Here is a 21,027-nt window from a genome sequence, read left to right as displayed (position 1 = left end):
AGCAACATGAAACAGGAAATAATCGTCTGGTGGGACTTGTGGCAGTGGAATGTGTGTTTATATCCACAAGAAAAGTTGCACGACTGCTGTGGTTGTGTCCAAACAACTTTCTCTGCTAGTGGAGTTTACAATCATGAAGTGCCGACCATACCACCTGCCAAGGGAGTTCACCACTTTTGTTATTGTAGCAGTCTACCTGCAAGAGCTGATAGCAGCTTAAGCCATAAGCAAACACCTCACCCCAACGGATTTTGCATCGTTGCTAGTGACTTCAATCGTGCAAATTTAAAAACAACATTAATATATCAATAATATAGTAATATATCAAGTTTGCTACAAGAGGAGAAGAATGACATTTAATTTCCCTGTGTGTCTGACAAGCATACATGTGGAAATTACAATAAACCTGAACTTCAATGTTCATACGCTAATTGTTGAGATATTGGATTTCAGATTGAGGCAGGCAAAACTTAGTATCAGTTTTGAAAATTTTGCTCATATATTTTCAGTGAGTGCAATCTGAACAGGGGGAAAGAATTATAATTCCATAATTAATCATTCTTACAAAGATTAGTCTATCTCAGCCACTGCTGAATGGGACTCACTGATACTGTATCAGTTGGTGAACTTTCATGAAGACCATTGCTGAATAAAAAACATTTTGGAACCAATCATTTGGACGCGAAGAAAGCAATTAGAAAAGGTTTTTTCTTATGCCTATGCAAAAACAGCATCAAGGAAGTGACGGTAGATGTTGGAGACTATGTGGAATAAATTATGCCAATCAATTCGATGTATTCTGGAATTGCCAGGTTATTGTGCCTATGTTAATAATGTATCTGGAGTTGACATTCCTTTAAGATGCAATACTGAATATATGGGTGACGTCTCATTTGAAGGGTGGAGTACTAAAAAAGAAAAAAAGCAATCAGAAAATAAAATATCTTTTTTAATTAAAGATGAAGATCGGTTTTATTCAATTTCTGAAATCCTTATTTTTTTCATATCTTTAGTTTTCATCTGACTGTTTCTGACTGTCCTTTATTTAGTCTATATTTCTATGCAACTCTACAGTTGGTTTTCTAAGTGATAATAGGTACAGCTCAATTTTCTCGACTGATACAAATCCCCCCCTGCATTCAGTGGTCTGAATCGAGGACTCCCAGCTGGCTAATTTGATTAATGTGAGACGGAGCTTACCAACAACATGTAGAGTGGCACCACGTACAGAAATAACAGAGTGGAGTTTAAGATACAGATGCCACTCACACAGATCCATTGGGGGACTCTATTTAATCTGACATCCTTAAAGGGAACAAGGCTGAACTCTCACCGTCTCTCTCTCTCTCTCTCTCTCTCTCTCTCCCTGTAACATACACACACACAGCGGTACATCTGACCTGTGCAGGTTGATTTCCCCTGGCTTTAAATGTGATGTCTCAATCTGTTTTCTGCCATATTAACATCAGGGAGAACACTAACCCCCCCCATCACACGCACAGACAAGCCCATGGATTCTGCAGGATGTATTGTACACTCTTCCACCGGGGGGCTTTGCTGCTTCCTTGACATCTTCCATTGTACACTGTAATCCTATGAATTTGTGAGCATGCAAGCCTGTGTGTATGTGTGTGTGTAAGTGTGAAGGTGTGCAAATGCCATTTAAGCAGGGAGCCGACTCCCACTGCAGGTGACATTTTTACTGGAAAAATGTCACCACAGCCATTTTTGTTCCCATATGTGTGTGTGTGTGTGTGTGTGTGTGAGAGCGTGTGTGTGTGTGTGTGTGTGCGTGTGTATGTGGGTGTGAGTATGTTTGATTAGGTCTTGGCAAGCTTCAACTGATTTCAAAAGGAGAGGCTTGTTATGTTCCATATACTAGAATATCTCCCTGCCTTGGTACCATTTCTCCTCCTTCTTTTATACCCTGTTTCTTTTCAAACCACAGCAAATGACAGCTTATCAGCATACATATCAGAGGGACTAGTTATACAAATTAAGAATTTGAGAACTTGCGGCCAGGAGACGGTTTAAATAGCAAAAATCCCAAAGTTCACAGACACAATATATCTTGTTTGATTCATCTGTACAAAAACTTAAGTGTAAAAATGACAAGCTGTGGTTTAACAGTTAGGTTCAAGACTAGATCTTGGCCAGGCTAGCTGTACTACATACCAGGCTAAGCTAACCCTCACCTGGCCTTAACTTCATATTTAACAGACAGGTAAGAGAGTGGTTTTGAAAGAAGTTGGTACATAGCTAAAGCGACTGGACACCTTCATCAAAGCTCCCCAATAACACAGATCCCAACCGAATGATGGATGTGAGAAGTCCACATGACTGTGGAGGGTGTAGCAGACAGTGGTAGTAGCAGACATTTGTACACAACAGGGCTGGGCCAGACAAGCTGAACAATTCTATCACAAGATCACAGAGGATCATAGTTGGATGAAACAGATTTCTGATTGAAATAATGACTCAAAAAGACAGAGAAACTGTGTGAAGACGTTTTTTGTTAATGTGCTTTCTAATATATAATATGTGCTTCTTGTGTTGGGGTGTGTAATATAAGTATTATTTGGCTGTTGTGTATCTGAGTGCTTGTTAGTATGTGAGTGTGAATCTGTCTCCCTAACAACTGAGGAGACATCTGTCACCTCCATATGGAGAGAAACAGAAGTAGGGGCTAAAAGGAGGAAACAAGGCAAAAAAATATAATGCACAAAATAATCAGTTGCACAAAAAGGCAAATAAAATATGAGACACCTAAATTGAATATGACTCAGAGATTTCAAGATTTGGAAAATAAATGCTGTGTATGTGAAAGCATAATTTTACTCACAAGGTACATTTTGTTCAAAATAGCAGGAATACAGATTTTTACTTATAGTCACATTTCTTTACATGATGACTGTTTTATCTTTGCAGCCTTTACAATCTATTTTAATTTAACATTTAAAAATAAGTTTTTTCCAATATTTTTTATTATTTGTTTGATAGCAGACAAAGAAAACTGGCAGAAAAAATGGGAAGCAAGATCCTGATTCAGATCCAAACCACAATATGGTGAATTTGTGGAATTCAGATCAGGCAATTAACTCAAAAATTGATGGCTGCAGTTTCATTTTATTATATTATTATATCACACAGATTGTTTTCTCAATGTTTCAATGTTTTTCTGACTAAATGTTTGTTAATGTCATTCTGGATTAATTTCACTGAGTAACATTTTACTACATTTCATTACAAATGAAATGAGACAGACAGAAAGACAGGACCTCACAGACACGATATGCACACCAAATTGTGATGCACTCTCGCAATTTCATACTCACACCTATATGCATATACACACAAAAACACAACAGGACATGTGTAGTGTCCCTTTTCACTCTCTGTGTATTGTAATGGACACCGCTGTTTTGATTTTGTTATCCATACTCATTCATTTTCTAGCAGTAAGGAAACACACACATTCACACACACACACACACACACACACACACACACACGCACACAGTCAGTGAGCCTTGCACTCAAACTGTGGAGGAGGGGGCACTAAAAACTCATTACATGGACGATCAATATTGCACTCACTTGAGAGGCATGACACCCCCCCCCCTACAATCCCTCCCCACATCAACAACACACACACATTTCATCACCCACTAGCAACGGTGACAGATGACTTTTGTCAGCCTGAGCTGTGTTACCGTGGTAACCATTAGGCTACATTTCGGTATGGTACAGCAGGGGTGACACACACACACACACACACACACACACACACACACACACACACACACACACACACACACACACACACACACACACACACATACCAGTAGACACACTCAGACAAACTGGCCAAGGTCATGATAAAATACTACGGCTCAATATTTTGTCAAATTCCAGTACTTTCTGAACTGCAGAAGTACTCCACCTAAAACCAAATCACTCTTGTGTTTTAATTTGTTACTGTAGTTAATTTAGAGTAAATGCTGCCACTAAAACCTGGGCTTCCTATAGACATGTTAGATAAAATTAATAATCAAAATCAACACACTATATACACACTATATCAAAATTAGGCAACATACAAATACATACAGTATCTCAGTAATAGACCTGTAAGACATCCATCCAACCATTAGCTTCACCGCTTATCCTTTTTGAGGGTCCCGGACAACCAGGGGAAGGACAACCAGTCATGCTCAGATTCACACCTACAATTCAGGGGCAATTTAGAGTCGCCAATACGTGCAAAGTCCACACAGAAAGGACCTGGCTGGTCAGCAGCTTCGAAACCCAGGATTCTCTTGCTGTGAGGCGACAGCGGTAACACCTACACCATCATGCCCCCCTTCCCGTAATACAGTACAAAAAATTTCCTTTGGCATTAATTACACAAATTAAATACCACAGAGACTGGACTTGACTGGACTTTTGACTTCAGGCATGGGTTAAAATCAAGCAAAGGAAGATGAGCCAGAGTTTACATCTACAGTTATAAACTTTTTAGTCTTACTGAGACTGAGAAGCTAAATTGAGATGAGACATTTGCTGCACATGCCAAAAAAATTAACGGATAGCAAGTGATGTCTGAGGTCTGACTAACCTCTAGCCATCACTCATGTCCAATTTTATAAGTTATAAATTTCTGCTTCATCATTAAGGTGTATTTACACTACTTGACAGAAATAAGAGGCAGTTATCCAACATTACTAGTCATATAGCAATAGTCTTTTTTAATGTATTAACTGTCAGTTGAAAAGGGATCTTTAATAGCACTAGACACCATGGATAAAAGTGAGAGACTATGTAAAATTAATGTAAGTTTTTGCTCATATCTGCATTAATTTAGAAAAATATATAACTTAATGATAACCAGTTTTGGGTGTTAAGTAGCGGAGAGACAGTTCTTTTTTAAAGAAGACTAGTAAAAGATATTTTACCTTTCCAAGCCCAGGGGTATCTTTTATCTTATTGGCTGCACGGAGAAGGCAGGGTGGGGCCGGGGGAGGGGCCATCAGCAGGGCAGAGCTGAAATTGGTGGGAAACAGAGGGGGGTCACATGACGGTGATGATGTCGTCACCGGGGCTGAGACTGCGGCAGTCTTCTGCTTCTTCTTCTTAGACGCTAGATTCAACTTTTGCGCAGCTCTGAGAGAGGAAAGCAGAAAGGAAGAGGAAAGAGAAGCAAGTCAGTCTAATTAATATGTTAAAACCAGACTTTGCCACTGTAAAAACAATTTCATAAACACTAAATAGTTTAAGTGGATAAATAAAAGGAGATGAGGAAGGACAGGAAGGATGCTGGCACATGTGCATGTGCACACGGGTCTGTAATTACATCCTTAAAGCTTACCGCAGCACAACCCTGGCAAATATGCTAATTGCAGAATAGATCCTGATTACACACCCTTTAACACAAAAGACATGCACACACACACAAACACACACAGCTGTTTACATATGTAGCAACATCTGGATGGGGAGTGGTTCATTTGATTTCTTGCTGCTCAATTCCCTGCAGCGTTTAGCTCAAATGGAGCCACCAAAAATTATAAATATATATATATATATACGCCATCTATTCTGCACTCAGATATTCCTTACTCCCTCTCTCCTTTTACCTTCAACTTCTAAATCCCACTTCTTTGTCCTTCTGGTCTCCTTGCTCTTTCATTTCTTACCTCAAAGCAGGTTCTTTTTGTCTGCCTCTCTCAACACAATGGTACTTCACATCATTTTTAGTGAATAACTTTTCCTCCTCCACTTCTTCCTCTTTTCTTTCTCCCTTACAAAGCAGAAATACCATATATCTACATCTGACTTTCTGGTTTAATCTACATGAAAGAATTTTTACTAAACACTACTGTCTTTTTGTCTTTGGCAAAACTGTCCTGGCCAGATTTAAATGTTTATCTGCATGATTTTAGCCTGGCCACTGGTAAATGCTGTCTAATGTATAATGTGCTTAATTTTGTTGTACATGATGGCACTTTGTGGCCCACAAGGTCTCTGTTAAAAAAGATTTTTCTTAAGGGACAGCCAGTGAATTTGCTGACAATAATTCACTGAAGTGATTTACTGTCATTCTTCACTGTATGTGTGAATGTATTTCCTTTTCCAGGATTTAAAATGCCACAATTCAAGCAGGTAGATTTCCTGACAATATGAGTCACACAGAGGAGCTGTAATAACAAGATGATAAAATAAAATGCCCCTAAAACAGCACTGGCAGGGGTTCCTGCTCTGTTCTGCTTTAATCTATCCTCACATACATTTCTAAGATTATAAAGAGAGAGAGAGAGAAGACCTTGCGCCCTGACACACTCTCTGTCAAAGAGCCATATTCTCACACCATTGGCTTTCAATTAACTGCAGCAGGTTACAGAAATAAGAGCGAGGGGGAGAGTCAGTGAGAGGGGGGGGGCAAATAGAAGAGAGAAAAGTACAGTGCAAAAGGAGGGAGAGGGGAGAAGAGAGATGTGGATTCAGTGACCCATAGAACGATGAAGCGTTTCACCATTTGACTAGCTCTCCCAGGAGATTTGTGTGTGAATCTGTGTGTAGGTGTGTTTGGGACTGTGAGTGCGTGTTTGAGTGCAAACTCACACTGTATGAAACAAAGCTCCACAAGAATGCCACTAAGTGGTTCTTCACTGTACGCAAGCTAAGCTTTCAGACGTGTTGCAGCAAATGTGATCAAAAGCAATTACAGGTTCTCTTATTATACCACTTGAATGCTAAAAAAGCCACCCTGGTAGCATGACGATACATGTGTGGCAGATTATAAAAACTTATATAATAACTTTATTTACTGAGCTGTAAAAATAATAATGGTGTTTTTGTTGTCACTGAGGATTCAGTGAGAAAGATGTTTCTGAATTAAAATCTACTACTTGATTTCTATGTAACAATGGAAACAACATGGCCGCTGCAGTGCTGATGGTTGTAGGATGAGACGTGACTATGACGGATAACATGCACAGTGACTCTGTTGCTGCAGATTCCTCCTTGTAGCATGTACGCTTTTTTCCCGCTACAGCTTGCAGCGAAGAATTTTTCTGTTCTTGTGTGCATGTATACTCCTTCATGAAGGAGCTGCTTCCTGGGAAAAACGTGTATCAGCTTTTTTAAAAATTGTTATTATAAATCATCCTTCAAATTCATCAGCCACACCAATTTTAAATTTTTGCATGTACTGTTACCACCATATTATGTTCTCACACCCTGACCGGTTTAATCTATGGCACAATTCAAGCATGGTAGGCACACACACAAACACACACAAGCTAATTGGTAGCATTTAATGACAAGTGGCCTGGGATTTGGCCAAGTGGATCTATTCCAATCAAACTCTAAAGTGAAGGGCACTTGTTTTTCCATCCATCTACTCCATCTCTCTATCCATCAGCTCTTCCTCTGTCACCCCCACCGTTTTATTTACCCCCTCCTCAATTACCTTCATTCCTGCCTCCATTCTTTTAAATCCCTCTCACTCTATAACCATCCCTTATCTTATTCCCCTCTCTCATTATTTTTATCCTTTCATTCTTTGCTCTCTCCCTTTTCCTTCTTCTCTGCCCCCCTCATATCCACTACCCATTCAGCCGTGCTTACAATTATTGATGCCGTCATCCATTCTTGCCTTCCTCTCCTCCATCCCTTCATGTGTATCTCTCTTGTTAAAAAGCAGAACAGGTCACAAATAGTCCACTGTTGCTTTGTTTTCTTCTTCTTTTCACACAACGACAAACACTTACTCTTGACATGTACATACAAAGACTCACTTGAAAAACACACTCACGGACAGACACACAAACACACAGAGCTGATTTATGACTGGTGTCCCTGGCTTGTGTTGTTTTCTCAGTAGCAAATTACCATCATTGGAGGGAGATATAAGGACAGACAGAGAGCGATGGTGTGTGTGTGTGTGTGTGTGTGTGTGTGTGTGTGTGTGTGTGTGTGTGTGTGTGTGTGTGTGTGTGTGTCGTGTGTTGGGTCAGTAAGACTGGCATGGACAGAGGACTGGCTTTACTGACACTATCTACTGACACGTACATGCACCCTCCAATTTGCACACTTCCTATTTCCTATCAAATTGCCACCAGATATGCTGCAGTGTAAAAGTGCACACGATACTACAATAAAATTTAATACATTTCTTTTGTTCAACATGGAATTACAGTGGCCACATGATACTTCTGGCTCATTTGTATCCTGACAAGCATATCATATGTCTTTGATACTGTAGATATCTGAGGTGGTCGCTAACTTTCCTGAAGGATGTAAATGTGGTAATGTGTTAAACGCTTTCTACACTGACACCGCTTGTACTAAAAATGGGATTCGTCCTGTCTTTCAAAAGACAACTGCTTTAAGTCACTGTTAAAAGACGTATGAGCAAAAAAACAACCACCTCTCTGACCACCTATTTCAATCATCAATCAATCATTATTAATTGTGGCTAATCGGTGGCCAATTATCATATGATGGAATGCTTCTTTTTAAAGAAAACAGAAGCGAGGCAGCAAGAGGAAAGCAGAGGCAGAGAAAGAGACAGCAAACCCCCCATCCCACCACCACCCCCCACCACCGTCTCACTGCCATCCTCCATCCAAAATAACAACACCTTCCCAATTCACCAATTCACTCGGGACCTATTCATTTACACTGCTACCTCCAGCCACACAAAGACAGACACAGACACAGCCAGTCAAATCCCTAAAGATCCAATTCTCTGAGCATGCAGTAAAAAATTCCTGCATTGATAGAAAATCCTTTCTCCCAGTGAGAAAAAAACGTACTCACAAAAACACACACACACACACACACACACACACACACACACACACACACACACACACACACACACACACACACACACACACACACACACACACACACACACACACACACACCTAGGAAAGTACAGCATGTCTTTATCCTGTATCCCAGCATCCCCAGAGGGCCACAGCAGCACTCCATCTTCCCAGTGCTGCTGTGGCCCTCTGGGGAGTGTGAGTGTGACATATTCACAGACAGATTGGTACTAATGAAAGATATTACTCACATGCACATTAGCAGAGGTAAAGAAAAGGTCAGTGTGGAAACAGAAAAATTTTAGTTAGGAGAGGGGTGGAGGGGTATAAAAAAAGGACAAAGGCAAACAAAGAAAGGAGTGGGAGAATGTAGAGACCAAACGAGAAATAAAGGAAGCAGTTAAATGAGGAGAGGAAAAAGAAGGAACGTTGTGAAGATGAGAGAAGGGATAGAAAGAGGAGGGTGAGGAAGAAGAAAGGGATCAGGTGAGAAGAGATGTTGTGGACATAAAGATTTTGCTGTTTGCAGACAGTGAGCAAGAGGAGGATTGTGTTCGTGTGTGTGTGTGTGTGTGTGTGTGTGTGTGTGTGTATGTGTCTATATGTCTTTTTGTGGTTGTGTGGACAAATTTTGGTTTGAAACCATCATTGTTGGGAAATTTTGGCAGAGCCTCACACCTTCAAAGGGCTGCTTGAGGGTTATGACTATGTTTTAAGGTTCAGGTTAGAACTAGGTTTAGATTGGGGTCAGGGTAAGGGTTGGGGTTAGGCATTTATTTGTGATGGTTAAGGTTAGGGCAAGGGGCTATGGATTGAATTATGTCAATGAGTGTCCTGACAACTATAGCAAGACCAACATGTGTGTGTATGTGTAATAAGAGTGTTTGTATGCAGTCCACATCTGAGCGTAAAAACCAAGACAACCACGGGATTTACCAGCACTGCATGGCTGCATCCATCAACCATACACACAAATATACAAACATAACACACCAGAGTCAAAACTAAATGGTGACAAATTGTTTTGTTTTTTTGTTGCCAATTAAACTGAAATCGTGCTATATACTCACACGCAAATGACAGGAAAATGCAGAAAAACTGTGCATTAGTATGTGAAATTCGGAGCAGCAAACAAACACTGAGACACCTTGTCAGTCTAATTTTAAGAAGAAATTGCAAATCACAGCGTTGAGGATCTGCAATAATTATACAGCCTAAAACAGGAGAAAAATACTGACAGCTAGACACATATACCAACACGCACATATCCACATACAGTGACACCTGCACCATTAAACAAACCATGTTATTTCACTTATAAGGTTAATGCTCATAAATCAATGTAAGACAGCTGGCTGTACATTTGGAATGTCAAGCAGATGTGTGTGTGTGTGCCTGTGTGTGTGTGTGTGTGTGTGTGTGTGTGTGTGTGTGTGTGTGTGTGTGTGTGTGTGTGTGTGTGTGTGTGTGTGTGCGTAACATTGCCTTGTTACATGACAGTTCAAGGAGTCAGAGAAAGAAAGCTAAAGAGAGAGTGTGTGCACGTGTTTGTGAATGTTCCCGTACAGTTTATGAGTCGGCCTGGTTGTTGGTGTGTTGAAAGACAGACACCTTTGTGTCTGCTGCACTGAAGTCCATCAGTCATATTTCCAGCACACAGACACTCACACACACACGTTACATTATTTGCAGACTTTGAAAACACACACAAGCACAAAAGCCAAGACAGGAGGAGAGAGGAAGAGAGAGGAGAAGAGAAGAGAAGAGAAGAGTGTGTGTGAAAGTGAGGAGGAAAACCGATATCATTTAAAATGTGATTTAAGGCAGCTCATTAGATTCGACATCTCAGCAATACTTCAGACACTGTGACATGCTCATAGTCTTTTGTTATCCATGAATAACTTAGATATTCATTTTGAGCTTGCCATGTTTATTCATCAATAATGTACCCACATTATCCGTGTCGCTCTGCATTTCTCTAGATTTATTTACACAGCTCATTGACGACTGGTGATTGGAAAATTTATTTATAAACAAAAAACACCGAAAAGATAAGTAAGTACACTTATGCGCAATATACATTATGATCATATTCAATTTTCCACCACCTTCATCTTACAATGTAGTTATTTGTAAACTCATTCTTTCGTTTTGCTTTATTAGACAATTTGAGAGACATCAACATAACAGTCAGAATGTGGCAATGTCTGGGCTTTCAAACCCTGTGTTTTTAAACCCTGGGTGAACTAATCCAGTGATTAATCCTGCACAAATAAGCTAATAAAATGCATGTCAAATTTTTGTTTTTACTGAAATTATACATTCTCTGTGATACTAATTCTCTTAGTCTGCATTATGCTGCCTAATCCTAAAGTACTTCATCCTTGTGGGATAACGGTGAAATACAGTACCACAATGTCGATATCAGTATTCTAAGATTGTATGGCTTCCTGTGGCTCTCTACGAGCAAATGCAGGTAGCGCTCAGTCTTGTTTTCTCCCATTCATTCCCATTGTCTGCGGTTCTAAGAAGACATTTAGTTAAATTCAAACACAAAAAAGAATTGTTATAAATGAAACAAAACAAACACAAAAAAACAGGGTCCACTGGTAAAAGCTGGAAAGATGCAGATGTAGTGGTGGTGAATTAGCACAAGTGTTTTTGCACCTTAAAAACACCTTCTAATCGACAAGTTTAATTTAGTGTGGAAGCCAAAATCAGGATGCCAATTATTGTCCTCTCCTGACCATTAGCCTTAACATCAAAATAAAAGACCTGCATTCTGGCACATAGTAAAGCGCTCAAGATGTGTCAGCCTGTTCTGTCAGTAGTACTTTAATATGAAAGCATCCTACCTGGCAAAGAAAGAGGCAGCGGCAGAGGTGGTGGTGGTCGGTGCCGTGGTGGTTACAGCTGGAGAGTGAGAGGGAGAGTTTGTATGTGATGGTGAATTTGTGTGTGAAGGAGAGTGTGTGTTGTAGCGGTTCAGGGCAGCTTCAGTCAGTCCCTCTCTGGAGGCCTCAGAGATCATCTGGGAGATCTGATGAGAGAGAGAAACTTTTTACTATAACTGACAAAAAACAAAAAGAGTTAAGAAAATAGATTAGAAATAAATTATCTGTTAAAATGGATAGTGTTAATAGACCATAAATGCAGGTTGGTTGTTCCACGAGTACATGCATGCACAAGTGACTAAGGAATGATTAGGTATGTGCCTACATCATCAACAACAATCTGATGTTGTGAAGATATAAAATCCATCAAAGACACAGTGAAAGAAAGAAAGAAAGAAAGAAAGAAAGAAAGAAAGAAAGAAAGAAAGAAAAAGAAAGAAAGAGAAAAAGAAAATGGGCAACAAAGTCACTATCATTCTCACCCTTCACCTTCCCCCTTTCTCCCCCCCAGACAGATGTGATAAGAGTTTTTGTGTGTGTGTGTGTGTGTGTGTGTGTGTGTGTGTGTGTGTGTGTGTGTGTGTGTGTGTGTGTGTGTGTGTTTGTAATAAGTTTTCTAGTGATCAAAGTGAACCAGCACCAGAATGATTCTGAGCTCCAGATAGACAAACAAACATACAAACCCACTCCCCTGCCTCAATTTCTCTCCTTTTACCTAAAGCCTTCTTCTTCTCTTTCACTGTTACTTCTCTTCTGTTCCTCTCACCACTTATTTCTTATGATTGTTCCTGCCTTATTCAATTTCATTCCCCCTGTCCCTTTGCTCTGCCAACTTAAGCTATTCACCTTTGTTTGTCCTTTATTATTGGATCATCTCTCATCGCATTTGTGCTTTATTAGATAGTATGCAGGGAAGACGGTAAGTGAGGATGAAGAGAGAGACCTTTGAACCTATAACACTGTAAAGAAATGAATCTACCTGGCCTGTGTGAGTATCTGTATCGTCAGATTTAGGCTATATACACATCAAGTTTATGTATGTATGTATCCTTTTTTTAAGTTTGTTTTTTTTTGGCATTTTGTTTTTGGTGTACAGGTGAAAGTGTAGATATACCGTAGACAGGAACTATTGAGAAAGAAAGACGGGTGGTCCAGTGTTGTAATTACACAATATGTGTCTTAACCACTAGGCCACTGGACTTCTTCTATTTATCGACTTGTGTCTATGTCAATAGTTATCATTGGTTCCAGTGCATATTTTAAAAAAAGCACATTTCACTGTTTCTTGTTCCAAATCTCTTTATCTCCCCTTCTTGTCAATATGAACAAAGTGAACAACTTAAAGTTTTGTTGTTTATGTATGTGTGTGTGTTATGTGTGTGTGTTGGTCTTTGTTAGGTGTATAGTATCTCTGCCTGTATTAGTCTGAGCCTCTGTGTGGGCACTGTTTGGAGTTGTCTTACGCCAAATTCAGAAGATACTTGAGCCATGCACTAACACTAAAAGAAGAATTTATATGACAATTTAACTGCTTTGTATGAGAGTGTGTAATGCAATAGTTTGTCATTGTGTACAGATGCGTGTGCACTGACGTTTATGTATAGGCATGTGTGTTCATGTTTGTGTGTTTGCGTTTGTGTGGGTAGGCAACTCATTTGTGAAATAGATATGGATTATTGATTATAGTTCTTTATGTGCTGTCAGTAGCCAGACAGCAGTCCACCTAAATCATAACCACACGCGCCAATAAAGGAACTATAGCTTGTGTGAGAGTTCATCTGCAAGCATGTATGCCTATTGTGAATACGTCTGTGTGTGTCCATGTGTATGCATGTGTCTGCACTTCTCTGCACCTGTGTGTATGTGTGTAAATAACTTTCACTGTGCATACATTTACTGCTGAGGGCTCCTGGAGTCCATGCACGCAGCCCACTGCCTTGATAAATCACCCATTGTAAATGAGATGCCTCTGTAGTCCATGTACCATACTCCTCTGTGCATTTACGCCCTTTTCAAACGCTCAGACTTGACTTGCTACCCCTGCATTATTAAAGAAGTCATGAGCATATGGAATATAAGTTCAGTGAGCTCCATGGAATACCTGTGCATCTGTACTGGTTACTCATTTATCCTTATGAATGGGAAGAAGAAAACTACTTGCATGGAGTAGAAAAAATGTCCCCACAGAGGGTTATTATGCGAGCTGAAAACTGAAGAAGAATATGTGGCTGCCAGTGAAGTTACAGCTGTTTAGCTAGTTAGTGTGTAGCAGTTACTATTTACCAGGTTAGCATGTTAGCAGTCACACCAACAGACATTGCCATCCATAAATCCACGCCTCTATCATGGCTAAAAAATGCAATAATCATATTCACCTTTATAATATCGTGAAGCTTTGGGGGCGACACATCCACGTAACCGACATAATCGATTAGAACAATAGTGCATCGCCAAGATGGCTACGCCGGTCAAAGCATGGATTCCCAGGGAAACAAGCTGCAGCTACAAAACCTTGCACGAGATCATCTAAAGTGTGGTCCAATTTTAGACAGAGACCCAAGCTCCGCGAATTGTAAATGGCTTCTCACAGCAATACAAGTCCTATGCACGATCAGTTAAAGCAAAAGTATCCTGGAGGACTTTGTTTAAGACGCAGCAATAGCATGACAGCACCATTCTGTTTACTTTTGTATCCCCACCCAAGTATGATAGCCTAAATTAGGATTACTAACAGGCGGAAAAAGTAATTTATGCACTGCTACTGTTATGGTAACATAACATTACGCCATTAATTATCTGATGTTGTTATTCAGCTGTTCTATATTTTCTGTTTTCTTTAACGGCCATGTAAGGGAGAAAATGGCTTAAACTAACATTACAGTTGATTGACAGACTGTTGTTACAGTCTGTCAATCATATCAGATATTTGCCTTACTGATGCAAAAATACATTTTTTTCAGTGATTTTCTTAACTGCATATTACTCCAGTGATGAAATAAATCCATGTCATACCCATTTTCAATTTTAAGTTCAAGTAAAAATACTGATTCTCTAGTTCAGGGAAAGAGTTACTATGACACACAGTGATTACATTGATCTACACTCAGTTACCAGTTTATTAGGTACACCTAGATAAAACTGTGCTCCTAGTATTTTGTCAGCCTTGATTCATATAAACGGGATGGACAAAATATTAGGATCAAACTCTCAGTTTAACCCAGTACAGTTCAACAGTATCACAAATAACAGACTCCAAAATGACCAGTAAAATAAATCAACACCTCTTTCAAACAGATTAATTAAAAAGTGAACATTATAATCCTCATGATCAGGAGGATTCATTGCATGGCTGCTGTGTTATACTGCATTAGTTTTATCTAGGTGTACTTAATAAATTGGAAAGTTAGGGTGTGTCACAGCAGTCCTTTTGAATTTGTGGTCTAGTATTTTCTGATTAGGTATCTGATAGGGTCTATTATAATTATTAATATCATAACACAGGAATGACATTGAAATTAGATGATGATTACATAATAGAATAAAATATTATTCTATTAATACGTTAACAAACATATTTTGAACGGGCACTGCACTTGTTACGATAAGACCAGAGTATCCAGGGATTTTTCAGTTTATTTTTCATCCATCATCCACTTTGGTGTCTGTCCCAGCTCAAGGTTTTGAGGGTATGATCTGGGACAGACAAATGCCATGTTCAGACAGACTTTGACGTTGCGTGAAAAACACCAGAGGGGGCATCGTGTTGGAGTCGTCCAAAATGATGCAGTGGCAAGAAAGCTGAATCTGGTTCAACTTTTTTTTTTTTTTAACACAACATGACGTCATCTGTAAAGGCACTGCATTGGCCAATCACGTACAGTGGGGTCCAAAAGTCTGAGAGTGGTCTCAGACTTTTGGACCCCACTGTACATTCAAACACAAATTCCTGTTGCATGACTTTGAAATGTGAAAGCCACTGTGATAACTTTCAAGAGCTGTGAATTCCTGTTTGAGTCTTACAAACCACTGTGCTGTGTTTTGGTGTATAAAAAGCTTTCTCATAAATCTGTTCCTCCAGCTGGACTTATCGTCACACCGGTACATGCAAAAACACACCCCCACCAATGCAGCTCCTTGTATGTTTTAACACAGGTCTGTCTGAATACAGCCGAGTACATATAGACATTCATATAGAGCAGGTCTAGACCGTACTCTTTACAATTTTATTTACAGAGACCCAGCATTCCCCCAAGAACAAGGACTTGGCAACAGTGGCAAGTAAAACCTCCCTTTTAACAGGTAGAAACCTTGAGCACAACCAGGCTCTAGGTGGGCAGCCGTTTTGCTCGACCGGTTGGCTTGAGAAAGAAAGAAAAAGGGGGAGAGAGAGAGAGAGAGGGAGGGGAAGGGAATGGGGGGGGCAGGAGGAAATAGAACATACCACAGGATGGGGGTCGTAAGGAAAGGTGTGGAGATGGGGATGATTGAGGAAGCTGGGGGTTAGCAGGGAGTCAAGGCTTGAGGAATGGCAGATGTGGGGGATGGATTGTTGTCGGACGTCAGACAGAGGATGTGTGTCAGCACAATAGTCCTGACTTTTCCAAAGACCTCAGCCATGGAGACACCTCCCATATGCAACATGGGGTTGATAAGCTCAGCGAGGCAGAGCCAGACGTGAGGTACGTCTGCAGCAATGTAGTCTGCAGTGTGGATCTCTTGCAGACCTTTAAAAATCTGCTCTGTTGGCAGAACACCTGATTTGTGCATTTCAAGCAGCAACAGGCCTATCTTCCTGTTGTGCTACTGCACTCGAACAAAAAGTCCACAGCAGACCTGACACACACGGAGGACAGAGGGGCTGGTTTGCTCTGCCGAACAGCGCCGGGCTTCTTTAAAGTCGTTTGTGTTTCAATATTTATCGATTATGGCCTCAGAGAAGATCTCCATGTCCTCCTCTGTGGGTGGGGGTTTAACAAGAGAGGAGCAAGTGGGGCCAGTCTCTTCTTTCTTCAGCTGTAGCTGGCTGTTGCTTTCCAGAGTCAGCTATGACTTTTCATCCACAGTGAGCTCGGCCTGGGTGACAGAACCTGAGGCTACATTCTCGGTCTGAAGAACTCTGCAACCAGTTTTTCCTTAGGATAGTTCTGGCTGTAAGGCTGTGGATTGTCTGTCAGTGTTCTTAACATTCACCCTGGTCAGCTCGATCTCAGGCAACCAGTGTCTCTGTCTCAAGTAGAGTGTGTTCTTCAGCATGAGGGAAACCCTGAATGACATTTTCCCTTCCTTTTTAATGCCATCTATTCTGTCCAAGTACAAGTCCATGGCCCGCTTTGCTGTGACCACCTCTAGGTCCTTGCCAATAATCCTGAAGCGCTTGCACAAGCACTCCAGAGGCTCCTCATCTCAGTTCCTTGAGAGGCTCTTGATACAGCTGTGCATGACAGCCTCGCTCAGAATTTTTGATCTGAACATCTCCCCAATAAACTTGATGTTATTGACTGAGCAACAGGAAGCTTTGGCATCATCCATCTCTTTCTTCAGTCACTCAACTTTTTCTTCCTGTTCACTTATTAGAAGCAAACATACTTGTTTAACTGTGCTCTTTGTCAAAGTCAACACGAATTACTGGGAATATTTTATTTTCAACAAGAAAAACCTTTATTGTTTTCTCTTAATTTTACATTTGTTTTCATGTGAATTCCCCTCTGTTTAGAAAAATTTGATGTTTATGATATCAGAAAAATTACACATTTCTTACATCCTTGGCAGTTTACAGCAATCTCTGTCTCCCTCAAAAACATCGTCCCTGCCATGTTTTTGTTCAAAGTCAGCCTGGTAGCATTTGATGAAAAGGGTTTGGAAGCTGACAGGGGCTGATGGGTCAGCTGTGATTGGGACTTTGACCTGAAGAGAAGAAAACCATATGGAAGCGTTGTTGACACAAGTTCAACTCTCTTTCTTTGGAAAATATAGTGATATTTATGTGGAACAAAAAACTTTTTAGAAAAACACAAAATCCAGTTAACATTTATCTGTGTGTATTTACTTCCCCAATCTTGTCATGAGCATTTGAGACTCAAAATGAACTCATAATTGGAGCAAATCATGATCAGAAAGTACAAAAAATTGGCAAAAAATTTGGAAAAAGCAAGTTAACTGATAAGAAAAAGGATAAAATTAGCACCCAGTAATAGATGCCTGACTTACCTTTGAGAGACAGCGGCGAATGTTTGCATAGAGCACAGATGAATTTGGTCTCAGCATGGTCCTCTTAAAGATGAGGTTGATAGCTCTTTCAAACTCTCCTCTGTTTCCACTGTCAGCTCCTTCAGCGGTATCATTAAATCTTGAAATTTTTCAAGAGTCAGCCTTTTGAAGATGCTTTTAACATAGCTGATGAGCTCCTCCGGCTTGGTCTGCTGGCCCCCTTCAGGTTCCTCAGAGGGAGCTCTACCTTTACACTCCCTTTGTTCACGCCCCTTCTTCATCCTCCTGTTGTTGGTGGGACATTTGGGTGTTTCTTGTTTGGAGGAGACTGAACAGTTTTTTAAAACAGCAGCCTCACTCTGTTTGTGGTCTGTCTTAATCCTCCTCTGAGTGGATGAAAATCTAAAAGCAACATTAGCTTGTGGTTGCTCTTTGGAGAATGCAGAATTTACCAAAACGAGAGACTCAGTTAGAGTGAGTCCTCTCTTTTTTCTCCACAGGTGAGATGGACTTTCATCTCTTTTCTTCCTTGAAGAGGCTGAAGGGTCCACAAAAACAACCGGCTCCCTTTCACTGAGCCTCCTGTAGATTTTTCATTACCACATTATTACATGAGTACTCAGTACTCATTACTACATTATTACATGAGTACTGAGTACTCATGGGTTGGCCCACAACATTCTTCGAAGTCCGCCTTCATTTTGATGTCAACTAAACCTGTAAAGTTTCGTTACTGTATCTTGCACAGTTGCGATGCTATCCTGGTGACAAACTTTGTCCACAGACATTTATAACAGCTGCCAAAGTACTCAAAACCACCTCCAAGCAATCAGCCCCTACGGACAGGCACAGTTTGAACAGGCACTGCACTAGTTACTCTTTAAATCAACATTCCTGCATGGTCACCTGGCAAGTGATTTACGTGGACGGCATTTTGGGTAATGCAATCATTCAAATAAATTATGTTTTTTGTTTGTCCTTATGAGGTCATCACACTTGATCCATTTTCCCAAAGGACATAAAGGCTGAGTCACTAGCTCTACATTTTACCCTGAATTTGATGAAATTACACTAGGTGAAACTTTAATAATCCCTATGGGGACATTAGGTCATCACAACAGGAGATAAAAGGATATAGATAATAACAGGACAAATAAAGTGTTTTGAGGATAATACAACATTAAAATGCGTTGAAAATAAAACAGCAAATCAATAAAAAAAACACAGCATCTGACCATGTTTTCACAGAACACCTGGCTCTGAGATTGTACCTGTCAGTGGTGGACGTTGATTAATGTGATATCAGATTTCCCCAGAAATACGAAGTGAAAAAAAACCCAAAAACACTTACACACTTATTCTGTCACTCTAACCCCTCCTCTTTCTCTACACTAAAGCCCTTATCCACACCACTGTTTTTTTGCTCTTACAAAAAGGTAAAAGATGGCTCATTCATCTTCATTACAACACAAACGCCATTTCCCCAGCATTCACTTTCCTCATTTGTCTCTCTTAGATGTATTTTATTTTTACAACCACATGCTACAGGCAGCCAACATAGAATTTGTGCCTAAAATTTAATGTTTGTATAAAGGGGATGAAAAAAGAAATGGTGTGTTTTTGTGTCCACGTACAGTATGTGTGTGGTCCTGCTTGCTCTTATTAGGGGAACAGACACAATCTGTAAGACAATCTAAATGCTTACTGCAGTAGAGTGGAGGAATATAGAAAGAGGCTTCCCTTTCAGGATGAAAGTGGGGGAGAGATGCAAAAAAAAACAGAAGTAAGTGAGCCAATGGAACAGGGTGTTTATTTATTTCACATTGGAGATAGAGTTACAGAAAGAGAGAGTAAGGGAGAAAGAGTGGGAAGGGAAAGATAGCAAGTAAGTACAAAGGACAAAGACAACAGTCATGAAAAGTAAACAACACACAAAAGGAAATTAAATGTAAGGGAGAGGAGGCAAGGACAGGAAGAAATGGAAGAGTGGGAGTAAATTATATATAAATATATATATAAAGACAGATAGAGAGAGAAAATGAACAAAGGTGAGGCAGAGGTGGGTGGGACTATATCTGGTGCTTGATATCAACATATATACACTACAGCATGCTATATAATCAAATCAGAATTGGCCTCAAGGCTACATATGCTAAAAGAAAGAAAAACAGTTTAATAAAAATTGACAGGAAGAAATGCAGTTTTATGTACATTCACTTTGCAATACAGATACTTTATGGAATATCAGAGATAATAAGACAAGCTTTCTGATGCTCTGATGATTCAATATATGCTAAACAAAATGTGCATTACAAAGGCTGTCAGTAATGTGCTTAACCTTATCATGCTCTTATCTTGTGGCAGGGGTTAAGGGCCATGCTCAAGTGCACCACGGTGGTGGTAATGAGGGTGAGACAAGCACTGCCCTTTCCCTTTCCACCACCCAGATTTATCCCCTGGTCACAAGCTTCCTTAACCTTTGGACCACCACAGCCCCCCGATCCTGATCCTAAAGGATATCCAGCTAAGACTGGCAGTGTTTAGCAGTTTACTTTATACAAAATATGATATATGTGTTTAAGTGGTGTGTTGTACCTCAAATCCTGTTTTTCTCTGTTTCTCTCACACAACAAACACAAACAAAGTAAATCTGGGAAGCTTATCTAACCATTGTTGAAATCAGTATACACACACACACACACACACACACACACACACACACACACACACACACACACACACACACACACACACACACACACACACACACACACACACACACAGAGAGAGAGAGAGGCACACACCATAATATATAAACCTGTTTTCAATTAGCTGCTTGAAGGACAGAGTGAGGGCAAAGAGACAATGTTAGATTTGTTCTCTCATGCAAGAGAGCGGGAGAGAGTGAGAGAGACTGATTCCCTCTACATCAGCACCATAAAAAAAATTCCAAAAAGTAAATGAACAGATAATATGGACTTAATTTTTTCTGATTTAACTTTACTTTTTCTGCCAGTTAAAAGGTACAGTAATGGTGATATGACAGTGGACCACGAAACAACAGTTAACAGATGACATAACAGTTTCTGTGT

At 40.1% G+C, this 21,027-nt stretch overlaps 1 protein-coding gene across 1 annotated transcript in view; it reads right to left on the bottom strand.

Moving 5' to 3' along the window:
* The window catches only part of kif26ba (kinesin family member 26Ba), an 82,344-nt gene that overhangs the window by 32,468 nt on the left and 28,849 nt on the right, over window positions 1-21,027 (bottom strand). Inside the window, exons 5-6 of the mRNA XM_040130235.1 lie at window positions 11,690-11,874; window positions 4,956-5,163 (exon numbers count right to left, since the gene is read on the bottom strand). Of these exons, the coding sequence (XP_039986169.1) occupies window positions 4,956-5,163; window positions 11,690-11,874 (393 nt within the window). The remainder of the gene's footprint in view (window positions 1-4,955; window positions 5,164-11,689; window positions 11,875-21,027) is intronic.

This window comes from Xiphias gladius, chromosome 1 (genome assembly GCF_016859285.1).
Source record: "Xiphias gladius isolate SHS-SW01 ecotype Sanya breed wild chromosome 1, ASM1685928v1, whole genome shotgun sequence".
Lineage (NCBI taxonomy): Eukaryota > Metazoa > Chordata > Actinopteri > Istiophoriformes > Xiphiidae > Xiphias > Xiphias gladius.
Note: the sequence above shows the minus strand (reverse complement) of the source record. Positions and strands in the feature narration are given on the sequence as shown.